This window comes from Ambystoma mexicanum, chromosome 3q, assembly GCF_040938575.1.
Source record: "Ambystoma mexicanum isolate Mex_15411 chromosome 3q, UKY_AmexF1_1, whole genome shotgun sequence".
Lineage (NCBI taxonomy): Eukaryota > Metazoa > Chordata > Amphibia > Caudata > Ambystomatidae > Ambystoma > Ambystoma mexicanum.
The window spans coordinates 206755909-206771680 of record NC_090926.1 but is presented as its reverse complement, the minus strand read 5'-3'; the positions used below and the strand labels follow the sequence as shown (position 1 = coordinate 206771680).

Below are 15772 nucleotides of genomic sequence, written 5' to 3'. Positions count from 1 at the left end.
AAAAGACTACAATTATTCTTAGACAGTGCAAATACTTTGAGTTCACCAGAGGAGTTAATTCAATAGGCTAATCCAAAGTCAATGGGCTAAAGTCTTGGATAGGATAAAGCGGTTCTTGTAAGTAAACAGTAAAGTCTCTGCACACGTTCTCAGAAGTAGTTTGTAAAAAGAAGAATCATATGTTGGGTCACAAGCTGATTAGGCCTGCAAGTTGCAAACGTTTCAAGCACTTTCACTCTAAGAGGTAAGTTCTCTCAGTCTTGTTTCCAAGTAACTTACCATGAAGAAAAAGAAGAAGCGGATGACTTCTGTTGCTGCAGATCTCGCTGTTCCTGGGCCTCAGTCGTGGGGACAAAAGGGAGGACGTCAGGGGACTCCTGCAATGCACTGGGACTGGTCAAAAAGCTTGCAACTGGCAAACTTCAATTCCGGTGGCTGCAAGCAATGCACACAAACTGGTGTCCCTCTCCCTGGTCCTACGGTTTCCGGCAGCAACTCTGAAGAAATTCAACCAGCTCTGAGATGGGTGTCCAGGTGGCTTACTTTGGAGTGGATTGGTCCCACCAACTCAAAGGGAGAAGTCGTCCTTGCAAGGGCTTGTCTGGGGATTTGAACTTGGCGATTCGGACCTGCAGCAGGGCTTCACCGGGTAAACCAATGGTCCAGGAGTTGCAGCAGTCATCCTCTTCAAGCTCTTCCTAGGTTCCTTCGTCCAGTGGTCGACTCTGCCTTCCAAGCCAAGAGACTCGCCTTTTATTCAGTTCTCTCCCATTCATTCCAGCCTAGCTGTCACTCACCCAGCAGGGTGGCTGTCCTTGCCGGACAGTCAGCCAGCCAATCACCACAGAGTGCATTTGGGTCTCCTAAGAGAATAAGCACAGGGATTTTCGGGCATCTCCCAACACTTCCTGCCCACCCCAGACACACGGGCCCAGAGGCGGTCTTCACTCCTGAAGCCCGCCAAAGGGGAATGAACCAAGGGACCAAACCTGGTTTGGCGCGCAGAGAAAAACTCAAGAAGGACCTTTCCAAAAAGAAATGGCCAAAAAAAAAGACCGGGACCTGTTAAACAAAGGAGGCTCAGACGCCATCTTGAAAAACATGGCTCCCGCGATTTAATGTTACCGGAGCTATGAATCGTTTGCGGTTGGGAAAAATCATGGTAGTTCGTTGTAAAACCACTGCCATCAGCCATTCTGAGAGGAAAGGGTAGCATTTGACTGCTACATGAGTATCTAGACACAGGGGATACCAGGTAACCCCTCCACCACTGTATTGTAAGATAGGGTGTGCTGGGTCTAGGAATTTAAAAGACTGGTAAAGTCAATTTCACTTTAAGTACTCTGGGAAACAGTAGTTTATCCCAGAGAAGTTAGGGAAAGCCTAAAAGGCTTCCCTGTGTCACTGCACTGAGGGAGCTGTGTGACAATTGCAAAAGATGATACCTATGGAGTTGGACTCCATAACCAAGAAAACACAGAGGTAAAAAACATATCAAAATACATGAGAGAATGGGGAAAAAAGGGTCACACTCTTGCCAGGAAAAAAAATCAAGTCCTCCAAATCCAGCAAAGTTGCTGGGGGTCTCTTAGGTGAAGGGAATTAGCACATTTTTGAGAATTCTTCCTAACATCCTGCAGCTACTAAATTTTGCAGGCCACGCGCTGCACTCCGGTGCTGCCAGGACGCAGCCTCTGACAAAAGGGAGCACCGCCCACTGACTTCTACACTATGAAACAACAAATCAGCAACTTCACAGCGCTGACAAGATGATCACAGGTTCTTTCCTTTAACCTTCCAGCGGACCAGTCGCTGGGGAAACCACCTGCCACTGCTAACAGAGCAGCTTGTATGTCACACAGTGTTCGAAACCCTTGCCAGCCATCGCCATGCCCACACAGAGCCTTCCTTACGACATCCATTTCCAACGAATCACCGGAGAGGACAGAGCTCAGTGGATGCTCCCAACGGAATGGAGACCATGAACGCAACTCTGAAAACACTATGCCAGCCATGCACCCCTCAAGAAGGCTCTCACCGACTACTTCTACTTCCTCCGCGCATGGCAACTCTGTGAGGAACACTTCAAGGTGAGCAGCTCACATCATTCCTCATTCCCTATAACATGCCCACCTGCAGCATTTAGCTTGCTGCAGATTCCATTGTTCTCACGCAGCGTTGGAGGAGTGATGGACTATTCAGGTCTCCCAAGGCCGTCACTGCACCCCTTTGCCTTATTCTTTCTCCCAGGGACAACCTCTTCTTGGCTGGCCCTCTCCCAGTATTACAACATGTTCATTCCCAGGCCCAGGATCGACAAAACAGTCTCTCCCAGGCAGGATGGCCGCCTTTTTGAAATTCTCTCTCCCAGGCTGGGAGCTTGGCTGTCGCAGCCACCTCAAGTGTCCTGATACTGCAGGAAAATCCAATTTTGCGAGCAGGGGCCCTCTTGCATCCTCCTTCAGCTGCCCCTTGCCTGCCTCTTACTTGCTGCTATGCTCTGTGCAGGGGTCAGCTAACCTTTGGGGGGTTGGAGGGGCCGTGGATGTCTCCTCTTGCTCTGGATACAGCACTGTGCCACAAGTGTGTGCTGTCCTCTTATTACTCTAACCCTGTCCCTGGTACATGGGTTCTTCAGGTTCCTCGTCGCCATTGATGAGATCTGCTCGGAGATAGATGAGACAGGAGCCACTTTGAAGGTAAGACCTTTACTCAGACTGTAAGGTGCAGGATAAAAGGAGCAGGTAAGTTACATAGAGCCCCCTCGCTCTACCCCCGGCTCTCTCCAACTGACATACAGAGAATCTACCGGGGCATTCACACACAGCATTCCACAGGCATACATTCCATCATCCATTTCATCAAGCAAATATTCATGCAAACCAAGGCAAGGAAACAAGAGACAAAACAGTGGTCTCTTAGAATCTATCCATTGGGCAGAGTATGAAAATTCAGCAACAGCTCACAATTCAGGGACTCCATTTCCTTTTACCTTTGTTTTCATGTAGTACAGTCCAATCTAGGTGCAGTGCTGCCTGGACACAGTCTCTCTCTATCCTTGGGCAACTATTGTTAAATTTTGATGTGCACGGAACAGCTGAGTGTCAGCGAATCCATTTTCTTTACACTGCTCTATGTTTGGGAGATCTTTGCAAAGGCCTTAACTAATGACAACCAATAATTTCAACCAAAAGGAAAGGCACTAAATGGCGAACTATGCCAGAGCAGTCAGGCTTAACTATAGGAAGGGCTGAAGGGTGTCAGCAAAGTACAATTCTTCCAGAGTCACCCCTCATAAAATACATTACTTTGTTATATTAAAAAAACACATTATCAAATGACACAGAATGTCTATATTAGGTCAACTACGTACTTTGGGTAAAATAAAACACAACAAACAAGATATGTTAAAAAACCGTAATAGTCCGTGAAGAATCTACCCGCTCTTACGACTAAAATGCATGCCCACTGCCTAATGGCAAACACTATACATACATTCTTAGGTGCGGAGGACAAAGGAAAACTATAGGAGTCCAATAGCTCCTAGAGCAGAAATGGTGTCTACAGAATAACCAATACCACAATTTAGAATGCATTCAGGCTTATACTTGCCAGACTCAGTTCATGAGTGTTTGTTATATCTAGGGGAGACTACAACCCTGCCTCCTCTCTGCTGGGAATTTGGTAGGTTGCGAAAATGCATGATTGCAGATTTTTGCCACGAAGCACCTACAATTTTAGGACCAAGCCTGGCCCTACTGAATGGGTTCTGTGTCCTTACCTATTCTGCGATGTTCATTTTTGGCTTCTGATGTCCTTATCCTCACACTGATCCTCCAAATTTGATGGGCTGGAATCCACATGCAGGGGACTGTTTCTGGTCTGTTTTACCAGTCATCTAAAAAAAAAAAAAACACATTGGGCCTGTATTTTGGGGTTGGAAGCTGCCTTCATCCAGAAGGTTTGCGGGACACTAATACCACAACTATCTTGTTTGTCTGGGAAGTCCTCGGTCACCTCCCCATCGGCCTCATTATGGTACTATTTTCTGCCGTCTGCCCAGCAAAACCATCTCCATCAGCTAGTCCAGACAGATCCTTGTTTATCCCCTGCTCAAGGGATTACATAAAAGGTTCTTCTGATTTGCATCGTTCAAGGATCACAAAATAAATCTTTCCTCTTTTTCCTGATTGGAAAGCTCCATTTTCTGCCTCAGGTAGGCTATGGGCTTCCGTAGCTCCACTTTGACTCTTCCTTTGGTTGTGATTTCTCTCACCCTCTTCTAGGGTCTTCCGATTCTCAGCTCGCTATAGGCCTGGTTAGCCCGCTTTCATGGTTTCTCTCACCCCCTTCTGGGTGTCATCGGTTTATCAGCCCCGCCTGGGCTACAGTGTTGCCCCACCATCCACCACTCATGTAACACTGCGTACCTTCTTTATAGCAGCAGAGCTCTGCAGGGGTCTCTTGCCAGCACAGTCCTGCATACCCCTCCTAGTTCTGGACTGCGTGGTCAGCTTCTTCGCTCCAGTTCTTCCCTTTGGCACCAGAGGAAGAACACGACGTTACATCTTGGGTTAATGTTGCGTTCTCTTTCAGCAGTCCAAGTCTCATTGGGGCATCCACCTTCGTCAAAGAGGCAATGTTCCGTGGGCTGCCTGGTGTTCTCACCCACAATGCAGACACTGTGGGTTCCTGGTTCGGCTTCCCCTGCTAGGGAAGAGACTGCCTCTTCTGTGCTGTGGCACAAGCCAGTGTTTCTTGCTTTACAGCCATGCTCTCCTGGCCTCTTGCCCAACAGGTGCATTTAGGACCCTGCCTAGGATGGAGGCGGCAACACAGGTCAGAAACCAAGCTATCGACCTTAAAGGGGCCCAGCACCTCATAACTCTGTACAGTTTCCATACAACAGAAATTATTGGGACTTTGCAATGAAGGGGCGGGTGGTGTTAGGGAGAATTCCCAGAAATGTGCTAATTCCCTTCACCTTAGAGACCCCCAGCAACTTTTCTGGATTTTGAGGACTTGATTTTTTAACCTGGAAAGAGTGTGAACCTTTTTTCCCCCACTCTTTCATGTGTTTTGATGTGCATTTTACATTTGTGTTCTCGGATAATGGAGTTTTAGATAACGCCATAGGCATCATCTTTTCATGTGTGTTACAAAGCACCCTCAGTGCATTGACACAGGGATATCTTTTAGACTTCCCAAAGGTTTAAATACCTTCTCTGGGATAAACTACTGTTTCCCAGATAATCGAAAGTGAAATTGACTTCACTTGTCTTTTCCAAATTCATAGACCCAGCACACACCATCTTACAATGGAGTGCTGGAGGGGTTACATAGTATCCCCTGTGCCTAAACACTCATGTAGCAGTCAAATGCTACCCTTTCCTATTGAAATGGCTGGTGGCAGTGGTTTTACAATGAACTACCATGAATTTTCCCAACCGCGAACACAGTTTGCTAAAAATCACAGGAGCCACGTTTTTCAAGATGGTGCCTTAATCCCCTTTGTTTAAATGGGTCCCGGTTTTCCTTTTTCGCCATTTTGTTTTGGAAAGGTCCTTTTAGTGTTTGTCTCTGCGCGCCAAACCAGGTTTAATCCCTTTATTCGTGTGCCTTTGGCAGGCTTCAGGACTAAAGTCTGCCCTTGGCGTCCGAGTGTCTGGGGTGGGCAGGAAGTGAGGGAGGTGCCCGTAACTCCCTGTGCTTAGTCTCCTAGGAGACCCAAACACACTCTGGCGTGATTGGTCGACTGACTGTCTGGCAAGGACAGCCACCCTGCTGGATGAGTGACAGCTAGGCCGGAATGAAAGGGAGAACACTGTTTAAAAGGAGAGTCTCTTGGACTGGAAAGCAGAGTCGACCATTGGAACAAAAGAACCGAAGACGAGCTGGAAGAGGACGGCTGCTGTAACCATTGGACCGTTGGTTTGCCTGGTGAAGCCCTGCTGCAGGTCCGAATTGCCGAACTCCATGCGTCAGAGAAGCTCCTTCAAGGATGGCTTCTTCCTTTGAGTGGTGGGACGAATCAGCTCATAAAACACCTGGATACCATTCTCAAGGCTGGTTAGGTTTAATCAGGGAGACGGACACCAGTTCGTGTTCTTAAATCTACAGCTACTGGAACTGAAGTGACTCCATTTTGTTTGCTTTCTTCAACGATCTTGCGCATGCAGGAGTCCCCCAACGTCCTCCCTCTTGTCCCCAATATTGATGCTCGGGAACAGCGAGATCTGCAGAAACTGCCAGGAATCACGACTTCAGCAACATTTGTTTTCTTCATACAAAAGGTACTATGCCAACCCGATTGAGAGAACGCCACTCTCGCAGAGAAAGTTCATGAAACTTTCCCAACTTGCAGGTCTATTCAGCTTGTGACCCCACAAATGATTCTTTTTCACCTAAACTACTTCGGAGAACATTTGCAAAGATTTTACTGTTTGATACCAGAACTGCTCTTTCCTATCCAGAACATTGAATTTGGCCTGGCCTATTGACTTGAATTGAACTATTCTGGTGAACTGAAACTATTTGCACTGCCTAGAAAGTATATTATCATCTACTCTACTTACGTTGGTCCTTTTTGCTCGCTACTAAGTAACTGAACTGCCATTTGGGTCCTTTTTCAAGGGAGCTCAAACTGTCTCAAAAACTAGAGTTTTGTATTGAAGTGTATTGGTCTATAATAAGTTGTCTTCATCTAGTGAAATGTTTTATAAATGATTGTGTAAATAAATGAATAAGTGTTTTACCAAGAAACTTATACTCAAAGTGTCTACTTGAACCACTGTGATTGAAAGTCCTTAGTGTAACGACTTGTACTGCTCACATTCACTCTTGAGATAAGCCTGGCTGCTCAGCTCGCTACCAACAAACTGTGTGGTACAGACTTATACCAAAGGTTGGTCTTGCTTACGCCTGTAATCCTAATTGTGTGTGGTGGTCCCAGAGGGTACTGCATGCAATTCTGCATAACGGGGTAAAATGGAACCCTTACCCACAGGGGGGTGAGTATTACTCAGATTGGGATCCCGCTTGCCCTGTCCCCTAGGGAAGGTATTGCACAGCAGGCTCACCTCCAATTTATTTATTATGCACCAAAGCCTGCAGGCATCCATCGGAGAAAGCAGCACTGCATGACAGTGCTGTGCAGCCAAGGTACGTTTTTGTTTTTATTTACAAAAAAAGAAGAGACCCATACACGGATTCTAAGGTGAAGGGAAGGCAAGGGGGCAATGGCTTCCCAGGCTGCTCGGCATGCGGGCTTGTACCATGCAGTACAGTGTTAATATGCAGATCCAGATTTCTAAGCGGGTGCACCGATACAAGTTGAGAAAGCCCCGCCAGCTAGATATTAGGTCTTTAATGGGAATGTGGCAGTTGTGTAGACATGTGCAAGCTGCCTCATAAGAATATGATAGTTCAATATACATGTAGCAATATGTACTCAACAAAAAAATACATGCAGCAAGATAGGTTTAAAAGCTTTCGGTACGTGTGCTTTCTAACACTTTTCTGCATATTAGGTCAAGGCGTTAAAACTGCTTTTCTTTTTGCAAGCATTTGGGACCTTGGCGCGTTAAGGACCATGGGTACAGTACATGTCACAGTCGACGCCCCTTATCGAACTTCTAAAACAAGTAATGCAATACTCAGCACCTACCACTAGATGTCGGCCTATGCAAAGCATGTGATTCTAAGCAGATCCACAAGCCTCAGAAATAGAGTTTCTCTTCATAAAGCATAGTGTTATATTGGGTCATAGAATTTAGATGTGTACCTTCATCGAGTTTGTGTTTTGACAGTGTGAGCTGCCATTGTGAGCAAAAGAACCACCATTCTAGTTGTGAGGGGGCAGAAATGTCATGCTGACAACTTTGTGAAGGTTTTTCAAATGATGCCAATTTTTTAACTTATGAGTTGGATAAACGCCTCACTATACCTGCCCTAAAGAGAATTTCCCTACCTGTCTGTCAAAACAACTAAAGGAAACACTAAAAAAAGTAATAGGTCCCTCACACCAATACATTCATCTAACATATGAAGGGCATATATGGCAATTCAAAATATAACAAAACCACAGTTATGGCAAACCAACTTAGTAACGGTCTCTCCTTGCGATCTGGGTAATGTTAACTTCCCCCAATTCAAAGCAAGTGCAAACTTCATCACGTTATCCCGCGAAGTTGCTCTCCCGAACTACGGCCCCTTTTCATTGAATTTTATTTTCTGGTGAGGTCAAGCACCAGAAGGTCAGGATGCTTTGGTAGGAAAAGCAGATGTTGATAAAATATTGCAAAGGAAGCAGCCCCCATAACTTGAAACTCAATTCCAGAGAAGCAGGTGACGTCTAAGGCCACATTTCATATTTTCGGATTTGTTATTTATATCGCGCCTTACTAAACCCATTTACTGCACAACTGAAATGAAAGAAATACAAGAGAGATTTTTTTTTTTTAAATAACTACAGTCGGACTAAAGTAGCAAGTTACTTACCTGTAACTATTGTTCAGCATGGGGTCTGGCATGGATTCACATGCTCATGATTATTCCCCGTCAGGCTGGGAACCCCCAGTAAAAGAAAAAAGTTTCGCTTTCACTTACAAACTGCATGTCTCCTTTAAACCAATCACTGTCCTCTGGGTTATACTACCCCCATCCAATGACAGTCCTCTCCCTAAGCCCCTCCTCTGGCAGCCATCTTCAGATTTGGTAAAAACGTAAAGTGGCAGCATGACCAAGAAGAGCCACAGTGGGGTCAGAGGGAGGGTTTGCATGTGAATCCATGTCAGACGCATGTTTGGTGAGGTAACTGCCTTAAATATGTGAAGAAAATGGCTGAAATTCAAACGGTGGTATCTCAGCCTGGTAGTTCATTAAAGAGAAAGTGGGAATGTCATGGTGTACTGGTTTGTGTCGAAATGGGAGTTGCAGGGCGTGCATGTGCAGGGCATGGAAAAAGAAACCCAATAATCATGTTCAGGGCTTCTCAACATAACTGTCGTCCTTATTGTGTCCCACCTTACCACTGGTCAGATCTCGGTGATACGCAAAGGCTCAAAGTTATCTAAAAGGTTTTATAATCCAATTAATACAAAGCCTCTGTCAGGAATGCCTCATACGGGCCAACCAATAGGAACACAGTCCGAACTTAAATTAGGTCATGGTTTGAGGATGGGGTTTTTTTGGGCAGGCAAGGATGGATCTGCCAATGAGTTAACAGGATATACAGTGTTTTTAGGGGATTTGTGATGTGTAACCAATGAAATTGTAAAGTATTTAATACTTATCAAATAGGCAAAACGTGTGATTTGCAGCTTTACATTTTTTGGCCCCAAATGTGCATGCAAGACGATGTCCAGTTTTATACTGTGCTTTCACCCTGCTGTTCCGGAAATAAAGCAGTGTTTTTTCTGCGTTGCACTCTATTTTTGAGCATTTTATCTCAAATTCTGGATAATTTTGGGACATCTCCACCTTTACAACAGCCTGCATTCCAAACATCCTGATTGGCTAGCGGACCCCCCCCCCCCCCACATCAGGATGCCAATGGGCTTTAATTAGGACAATGCTGGTGGTCCTCAGCAGCAGCCCTTCAGCATAGTGCTCCTCTTCGAGGTGTTGGCGCTGTTGGGAAAACTAGGAAACAGCTGTAGAACTACTCATTGTATACTTAATTTGGGTTGTGGGCTGCATTAGCCTACCAATTGCCCAGTAACCAACGTCCCTTGGCTTGGAATGTGGATTGTTCCCAGACAGGAAGCACACACCACCATTTTGTCCAGAAACCCAAGGCTGGAGCCCACAAAAGTGCATGTTTTTTATGGCATTTCCTGTCTTGAGAAGCCAGGAAGAAAGCCAAGGCAAAAAGATAGTTAAATGACAGGGTGTACACGTCTCAGCCTCACTACTCTGTTTTGTTACTAAGTGAGAGCTTGGTTAGACTTTTATAATAAACATTTCCATGCCCACCAAGGTTGCCTTCCAAGAACTACCACATTAAGGGTTCTGAAAAACGCAACATAGAATAAGGTAGGAAAAGGAGCAGTGGAGGAAGACCAACTACAGAAGAATGGAGAAGGAAACTGAGAAAGCCTATGACAGGGGAAAGAGTTAAGGAAACCGGACAAGCAGCAGGGAGGAGAAGCAGCAAGAATCCAGAGTGGAGATGAGTTAAGATATTGTGGTGGAGAGATGTCAGACTAGGACGGGAGGTTTGGAGGAATAACCGGTTCACCATTGGCCACAACTGAGATAGAAGGGGGGAAATAAACCAGTTAAACCCAGGGTCTAAGACCAAATAAAGCATCTGACACCCTGCCCCCATTTAGATGACCGGAGGCACCAGGTGGGGTCGTGGTGAAAGGTATTCTACAAGTTCAGGTGGACCAAAGCAGCATCCTGTTGAGCAGATCCAAGACTTCAAATCAAGCCAAGAAAGAAATGGGGGGTACTATAAACCACAGTGATCGTGTGGACATTTTCCTGCCAATAAGGCAGATGTGTAGATGTACATGCATGAAATAGCAAAGGCTGGGGGGGGGGGCATGGTCCCAAGGAAATCCTGAGCCAGTTATGCTGGACTTGAAAAATCCACCCAGCTCAGTTAAACCTAATCCTGTTTTTCTGTTATCCTTAATAAAATTCTTCGACACAAGACTCTGGCTTCAAGTTGTCTGTCAATCCCTAAGGCATGCTAGGTCATGATAAATGAAACTATAGACTAAATGAAATGAGTCCAGTAAACTAATCAGAGAAAATAAAATCTATAAGCGGCCTTCCACCAAAGTGTCACAAAGGTACCTTTGCTCTCACAACTAAAAGACATTAGGGCTACGCCTGCGCAGAGGAAACCTTACCCATAATTGCTAGGGCGGTGGCTTTGGTCAATTGGCTCTTCATGGTGTCAATCACTTCAAACCCACTCCCATCGAGGTTGCATCGGTTGATAGTCCCATTGCCGGAGCTTATCCAGTACAGCTTGAGGTCTATGAAGTCAATGGCGAGGCCTGATAAAGAGAAAAAATGAACAGTTAGCAGAAAACATTTGCTATGGGCTGTGAAGAGTTTGGGCAGAATCTGTCCCGCTAGGAATCTCTAGCCATGAGGTTACAAGTCCCAGCCACCCATGCCCTACTAGGTTCAAGCTCATTCAAAATACAACACACTGAGAAAACACATTCCACTAACACATTACACTAACTCTATACAGCACAAACTCCATGCCATGGGGCATGCATTCAAAACAGCTAACCAAAACTGAGCCGATTAGTAACATACACACAGGAAACCAGGAACCAGTAATTAACCCAAATATTCAAGGGGAGAATACATATTCAAGCACAGGAAAATACACGAATAACCCAAGTTGTTGAATATTTCCGTAGTCATCCTCAAATATAAGGGAAATTATTAATGTACTGTTCTTAACACCAATCCTGACACAACAAGGAAGAGAGCAGGTATATTTCCCCAAATACTAGAGGATGATTTGCTATTCCCAAACCTTGTACAGAGCTGCATGCCGCCAGAAGACACCTGGCCAGAGGGGGCGAAGGGAAGAAAGAAGGGGTATATTTCATGATAGGGATCAGATGGCTGATTAACGTCAAGGCGATCGATGTGGAGCACATAAGAAGCAGAAAGAAAGAACGGGTGTTGGGCATCTGGCCAGTATATAATAATGTTTCCAATTATGTGCCCACAAGTTACCCACATTTGGTTGAGCTACCTTCCTCCGGATACTGTTGTAAATACTTAGGCCACTGTTTAGTGTTGTTAATATATTGTAACCTATATCATGCAATGTAACCAATGTAATGTTTGAACATGACTATTTTCTAAGCTGTCTTATAACCTCGCTGTGACACCTGAGGGTCTGGGCGTGTAACAAATAAATAAAATAAATAAATAAAATAAATATTTAAGGTCTCTGGTAAAAGGTTGTGATCTCCCACGTCTAAACCTAGAAGTGAAGGGTAACTCTGTTACTAGGTTGTGAAAACCTGCACCAACTGGTGGTGGTGTAGTTGTCCCTGGAAAATAAATACCATGACAATACCAGGCATCGACACCTCTCAGTACAGCAGGTCTTTCACACACATTCCCATCCTGGGAAGCCAAGATAGTTTCTATGGGTTGGTACTGGTTGAACACTTGAAGGTATCTCAGTCTACAATCACAATTGTGCCTTTCAAGTCAAAACATTGGCACACCAATCACTTGGTGGCTGCCCATTTGCAACATGCCAAATCTATTCCCATACTTTGTGCTGGGCACTGCATTACAGCCGGAGCTCAAACCAATCACACATTCCATTCTGATTTGGTCAGATCCAGCACTGTCCCTACACGAGTGTACAGCAGGAAAGGACCATACAAAGCTCGGTTCAATGTCCATCCTTTCTTGTAAGCAGAGCTGGTTTCCATGGCTGCCTGTCAACATAGCCTTTGGAAGAACAGCCTCCGATATCTACCACTTTCTCGCTTAGACACATATGTGGCAGAAAAAGGACACGCACAAGTACACTGCACTGGATTTTAGTGGGATACTCTCTACAGCCACCCATGACATACATCCTGTAATCACAAACTATACATCTGGTAACTGCAACCAGCCAATAAGGGACCTTACAACAGTGTGACGCTCGTCACAGTGGATAAAAAGAAAAAGTTACTCACCGTAGTGACTGGTGTCGTCCTAGTCCATAGTCCCATTTCCTCCATACTGTATGGGCTTCCACGGGGATGAGAATGGAGCCTTTTGCACCGCAAAATATAGACTTTGCTTTTAAATTCTAATTTCAGGCGTGAGGTTAGGTGTGGCCGCACAGGCTGACCGCGCCGCCCCCATCCCTAAAAACGTGCCAAGGGACTTCTCAGTGGCACTGCACAAAAGGTGCTATGTGTCACAAAGCAAAAGCAGATGCCTATAGAGTTTACTAGAATCCATAAAACATTAAGTAACAGAAAATCATAGCCAGGAAAACACATGAGTGAGTGAGAAAAAGGTCCCCCTTACTCACGAATACAAATTTAAAATCCCTGAGTCCAGTAAAAGATCTGTGGGTCTCTGAGGTTAAAGGAATTGGCACAAAAATGAATATTCTCCCTAACAAAGCCCTGCTGGACTACCTGATCTGCGACGGCCCACTGGGGTGCTTCAACCTTTGGACTGTTGGGACCAACCAGTCTCGACGCCTTCTCAAGATCCAGCCGTACTGAGCCCTTGAAATAGTCCTTTGACCACCAGGTGGAGCGACCAGCTCACCAGAAGTGTTGCTGTTCCACATTTTCATCTGGAACTTCATTGGTTGTCAGTTTGTGCTACAAGTCACCTTCCTGCCACGTTTCTGCTTCCCAGCATCAAGGTTTCTGGCCCTGGAATGTCTTTGGCTGCGAACGAAGAGACACCTGCAGTTGCCCTTGTGTGGTGACTGCCTGTGGGACCAGCTTTCCTCTGTCTGATAGTATCCACTGAAGAGGCCTGCATCAGTGTTGAATACATTTTTGTTTGCATTTCTTCAAACCTAAAGTGACAGTATATATGTCTGATAACCGAGTGTTGTGTGATAATACTGTTAATGTTAAAGGTCATTTGTACCGCACACTATCACCACCGGAGTGGTCCCCTGGCGGCTCTGAAAGAGGGAGGGAGAGGTGGGTTAGTGGGTGGAGGCTGGAAAAGTGCAAGATTGCAGTGATGTGCTGTTGGCAGCCTCAGCCCGGTGGTTCCGTCGGCTGGGCCTGGGGTGTATGCGGCCGGTAGTCGTCGTGTGCTGATGTGCGAGTCTATGTGTGTTTTTTGTTTTGTTGTTGCAGTGTAGTGAAGTGAAGTTCGAGCGGTTTGCTGTGCTGGAGGTTTGTGGTTGTGTTTGGTTTGGAGTTTGAGAGGTGTATGCAGAGAAGGAAATTGTTCGTGGTATTGGTTAGTTGGTATCTCTATCCTGGATTGAATCGGTTGGGCTTGTGTAATCTTACACGACGGGATGCTTGTGCACCCTGTGCCTCAGGAGGTGCGTGCCCATTTTTGCATTCAAGGCCATTTGAGGATTTAGCTGTCCCCTCCGCCTGCTCCCTTAATAACTTTGCATGCTCCTCACCCCCACCCACATGACTAGCGCACCTGCTAGTGTCTATACTTCCGATTGTGTGGTGATTGGTGGTATCTCGTCCGTTCCACAACCCCGTGGTATCTAGTTGTGGCTGTACGGGCGGTGGGGGATGGTAAGGGGTGGCTGGAGTTGTTGCCTCCGTCTCCCTAGGTCTCGCAGGTGGACCCCTGTGTCCAGCGTCAGCCCTACTGGTGCTCAGAGTACTTCTGTAGGCTCTAGGGGCTTGTCAATGTCTTTTTCTGTTGAGTCATTTGTCTTATTGTTGTTTCGGTTTTAGTCTCTGGTGTTGAAGAGCCAGGTTTTTAGTATTTTTCTGAATTTAAGGTGATATTTAGTGTTCCTTATTACTTTTGGGATGTTGTTCCAGGTTTTCGCGGCTAAGTGGTAGAAAGCGGTGCCTCAGATTTTTTTCTTGATGTAAGGTTTTTGTTCCAGTCGGATTTCGTTGGTTGACCTGAGCAGTCTCGTTGGCTTGTAGATTGTTATTTTCTTTTGTAGGAATTCTGCTCCTTGTCCGCAGATTGCCCTGTGCGTTATGCACATTGTTTTGAAGATGATACATTGTTTTACTGGGAGCCAGTGTAGTGTTTTTAGGGCCGGGGTGATGTGGTCTCTTCTGGATAGTGTGAGGAGTAGTCTGGCTGCTGTGGTTTGGATCCGTTGTAGCTTCTTCAGTAGGTATTCCGGTATACCGAGGTAGAGGCTGTTTGCATAGTCGATACTTGACATGATGAGGCCGACGATGAGTGTTTTGTGTGTGAAGGAGAGGAAAGGTAGTATTTTCCTTGCCGTGTGGAGGAGGAAGAAGCATTTCTTGACTGTTGCGTTTATTTGCGGTTCTAAGGTTAGGGTGTTGTCCATCAGGACTCCCAGATTTTTTACTACCTTAGATGGTGATGGTGCGGATCCCATTTCCGTTGGCCACGGAATGGCGGTTTCCTTTTCTTGGTCTTTGGATATGATCATGATTTCTGTTTTTCCTGGGTTGATTTTCAGGTTGTTGGTATTCATCCAGTTGAAGACTTCTTTTAGACAGTCGGTTAAGTTTGAATGATCGGCTTGGGTGTCTTCGATCTTGTAGATGATTTGAGTGTCATCTGCGTAGTTGTAGCATTTGATGTTGTGTTTCTTGAAGAATCTGATTGCTGGGGTTTGGTAGATGTTGAAGTACAGTGGTGATAGAGATGATCCTTGTGGTACTCCACACTTGTTGACTCGTGGGGTGGATTTGAAGGGTTTGATCCAAACTGTTTCAGTTCTGTCTGCTAGGAATGATTTAGTCCAGCTTAGCGCTGTGTCTGTTATGCCTATGTCTTCTAGTCTTTTGGTTAGGGTGTCATGGCTAACTGTGTCGAAGGCTGCGGAGAGGTCGAGCAGAATAAGGGCAGATGTTGAGTTGGAGTCTGCGTTTGTTTTTAGGTCATCCCAGATGGATAGTAGTGCTGTTTCTGTACCTCTAGTGGGTCTTGAGCATGGTCTAGGAGGTGGTGTTCTTCAACATATTCTTGGGTTAGTTTGTATACGTAGGTTTCGAGGAGTTTGGCTGGGTAGGGGATGTTGGAGATTGGTCTGTAGTTGGAGAGATCATCTACGTCCCCGCTTGTGTTTTTCAGAAGTGGTTTGATGTAAGCCGATTTGAAGATCCTTGGTACGGTT

At 45.7% G+C, this 15772-nt stretch overlaps 1 protein-coding gene across 2 annotated transcripts in view; it reads right to left on the bottom strand.

Annotated features, from left to right (window-relative positions):
* The window catches only part of LRP1 (LDL receptor related protein 1), a 1300039-nt gene that overhangs the window by 574072 nt on the left and 710195 nt on the right, over window positions 1-15772 (bottom strand). For both annotated transcript variants that reach the window (XM_069653565.1, XM_069653566.1), the window contains exon 32: window positions 10863-11012. In XM_069653565.1, coding sequence (XP_069509666.1) covers window positions 10863-11012 — 150 coding nt within the window. The remainder of the gene's footprint in view (window positions 1-10862; window positions 11013-15772) is intronic.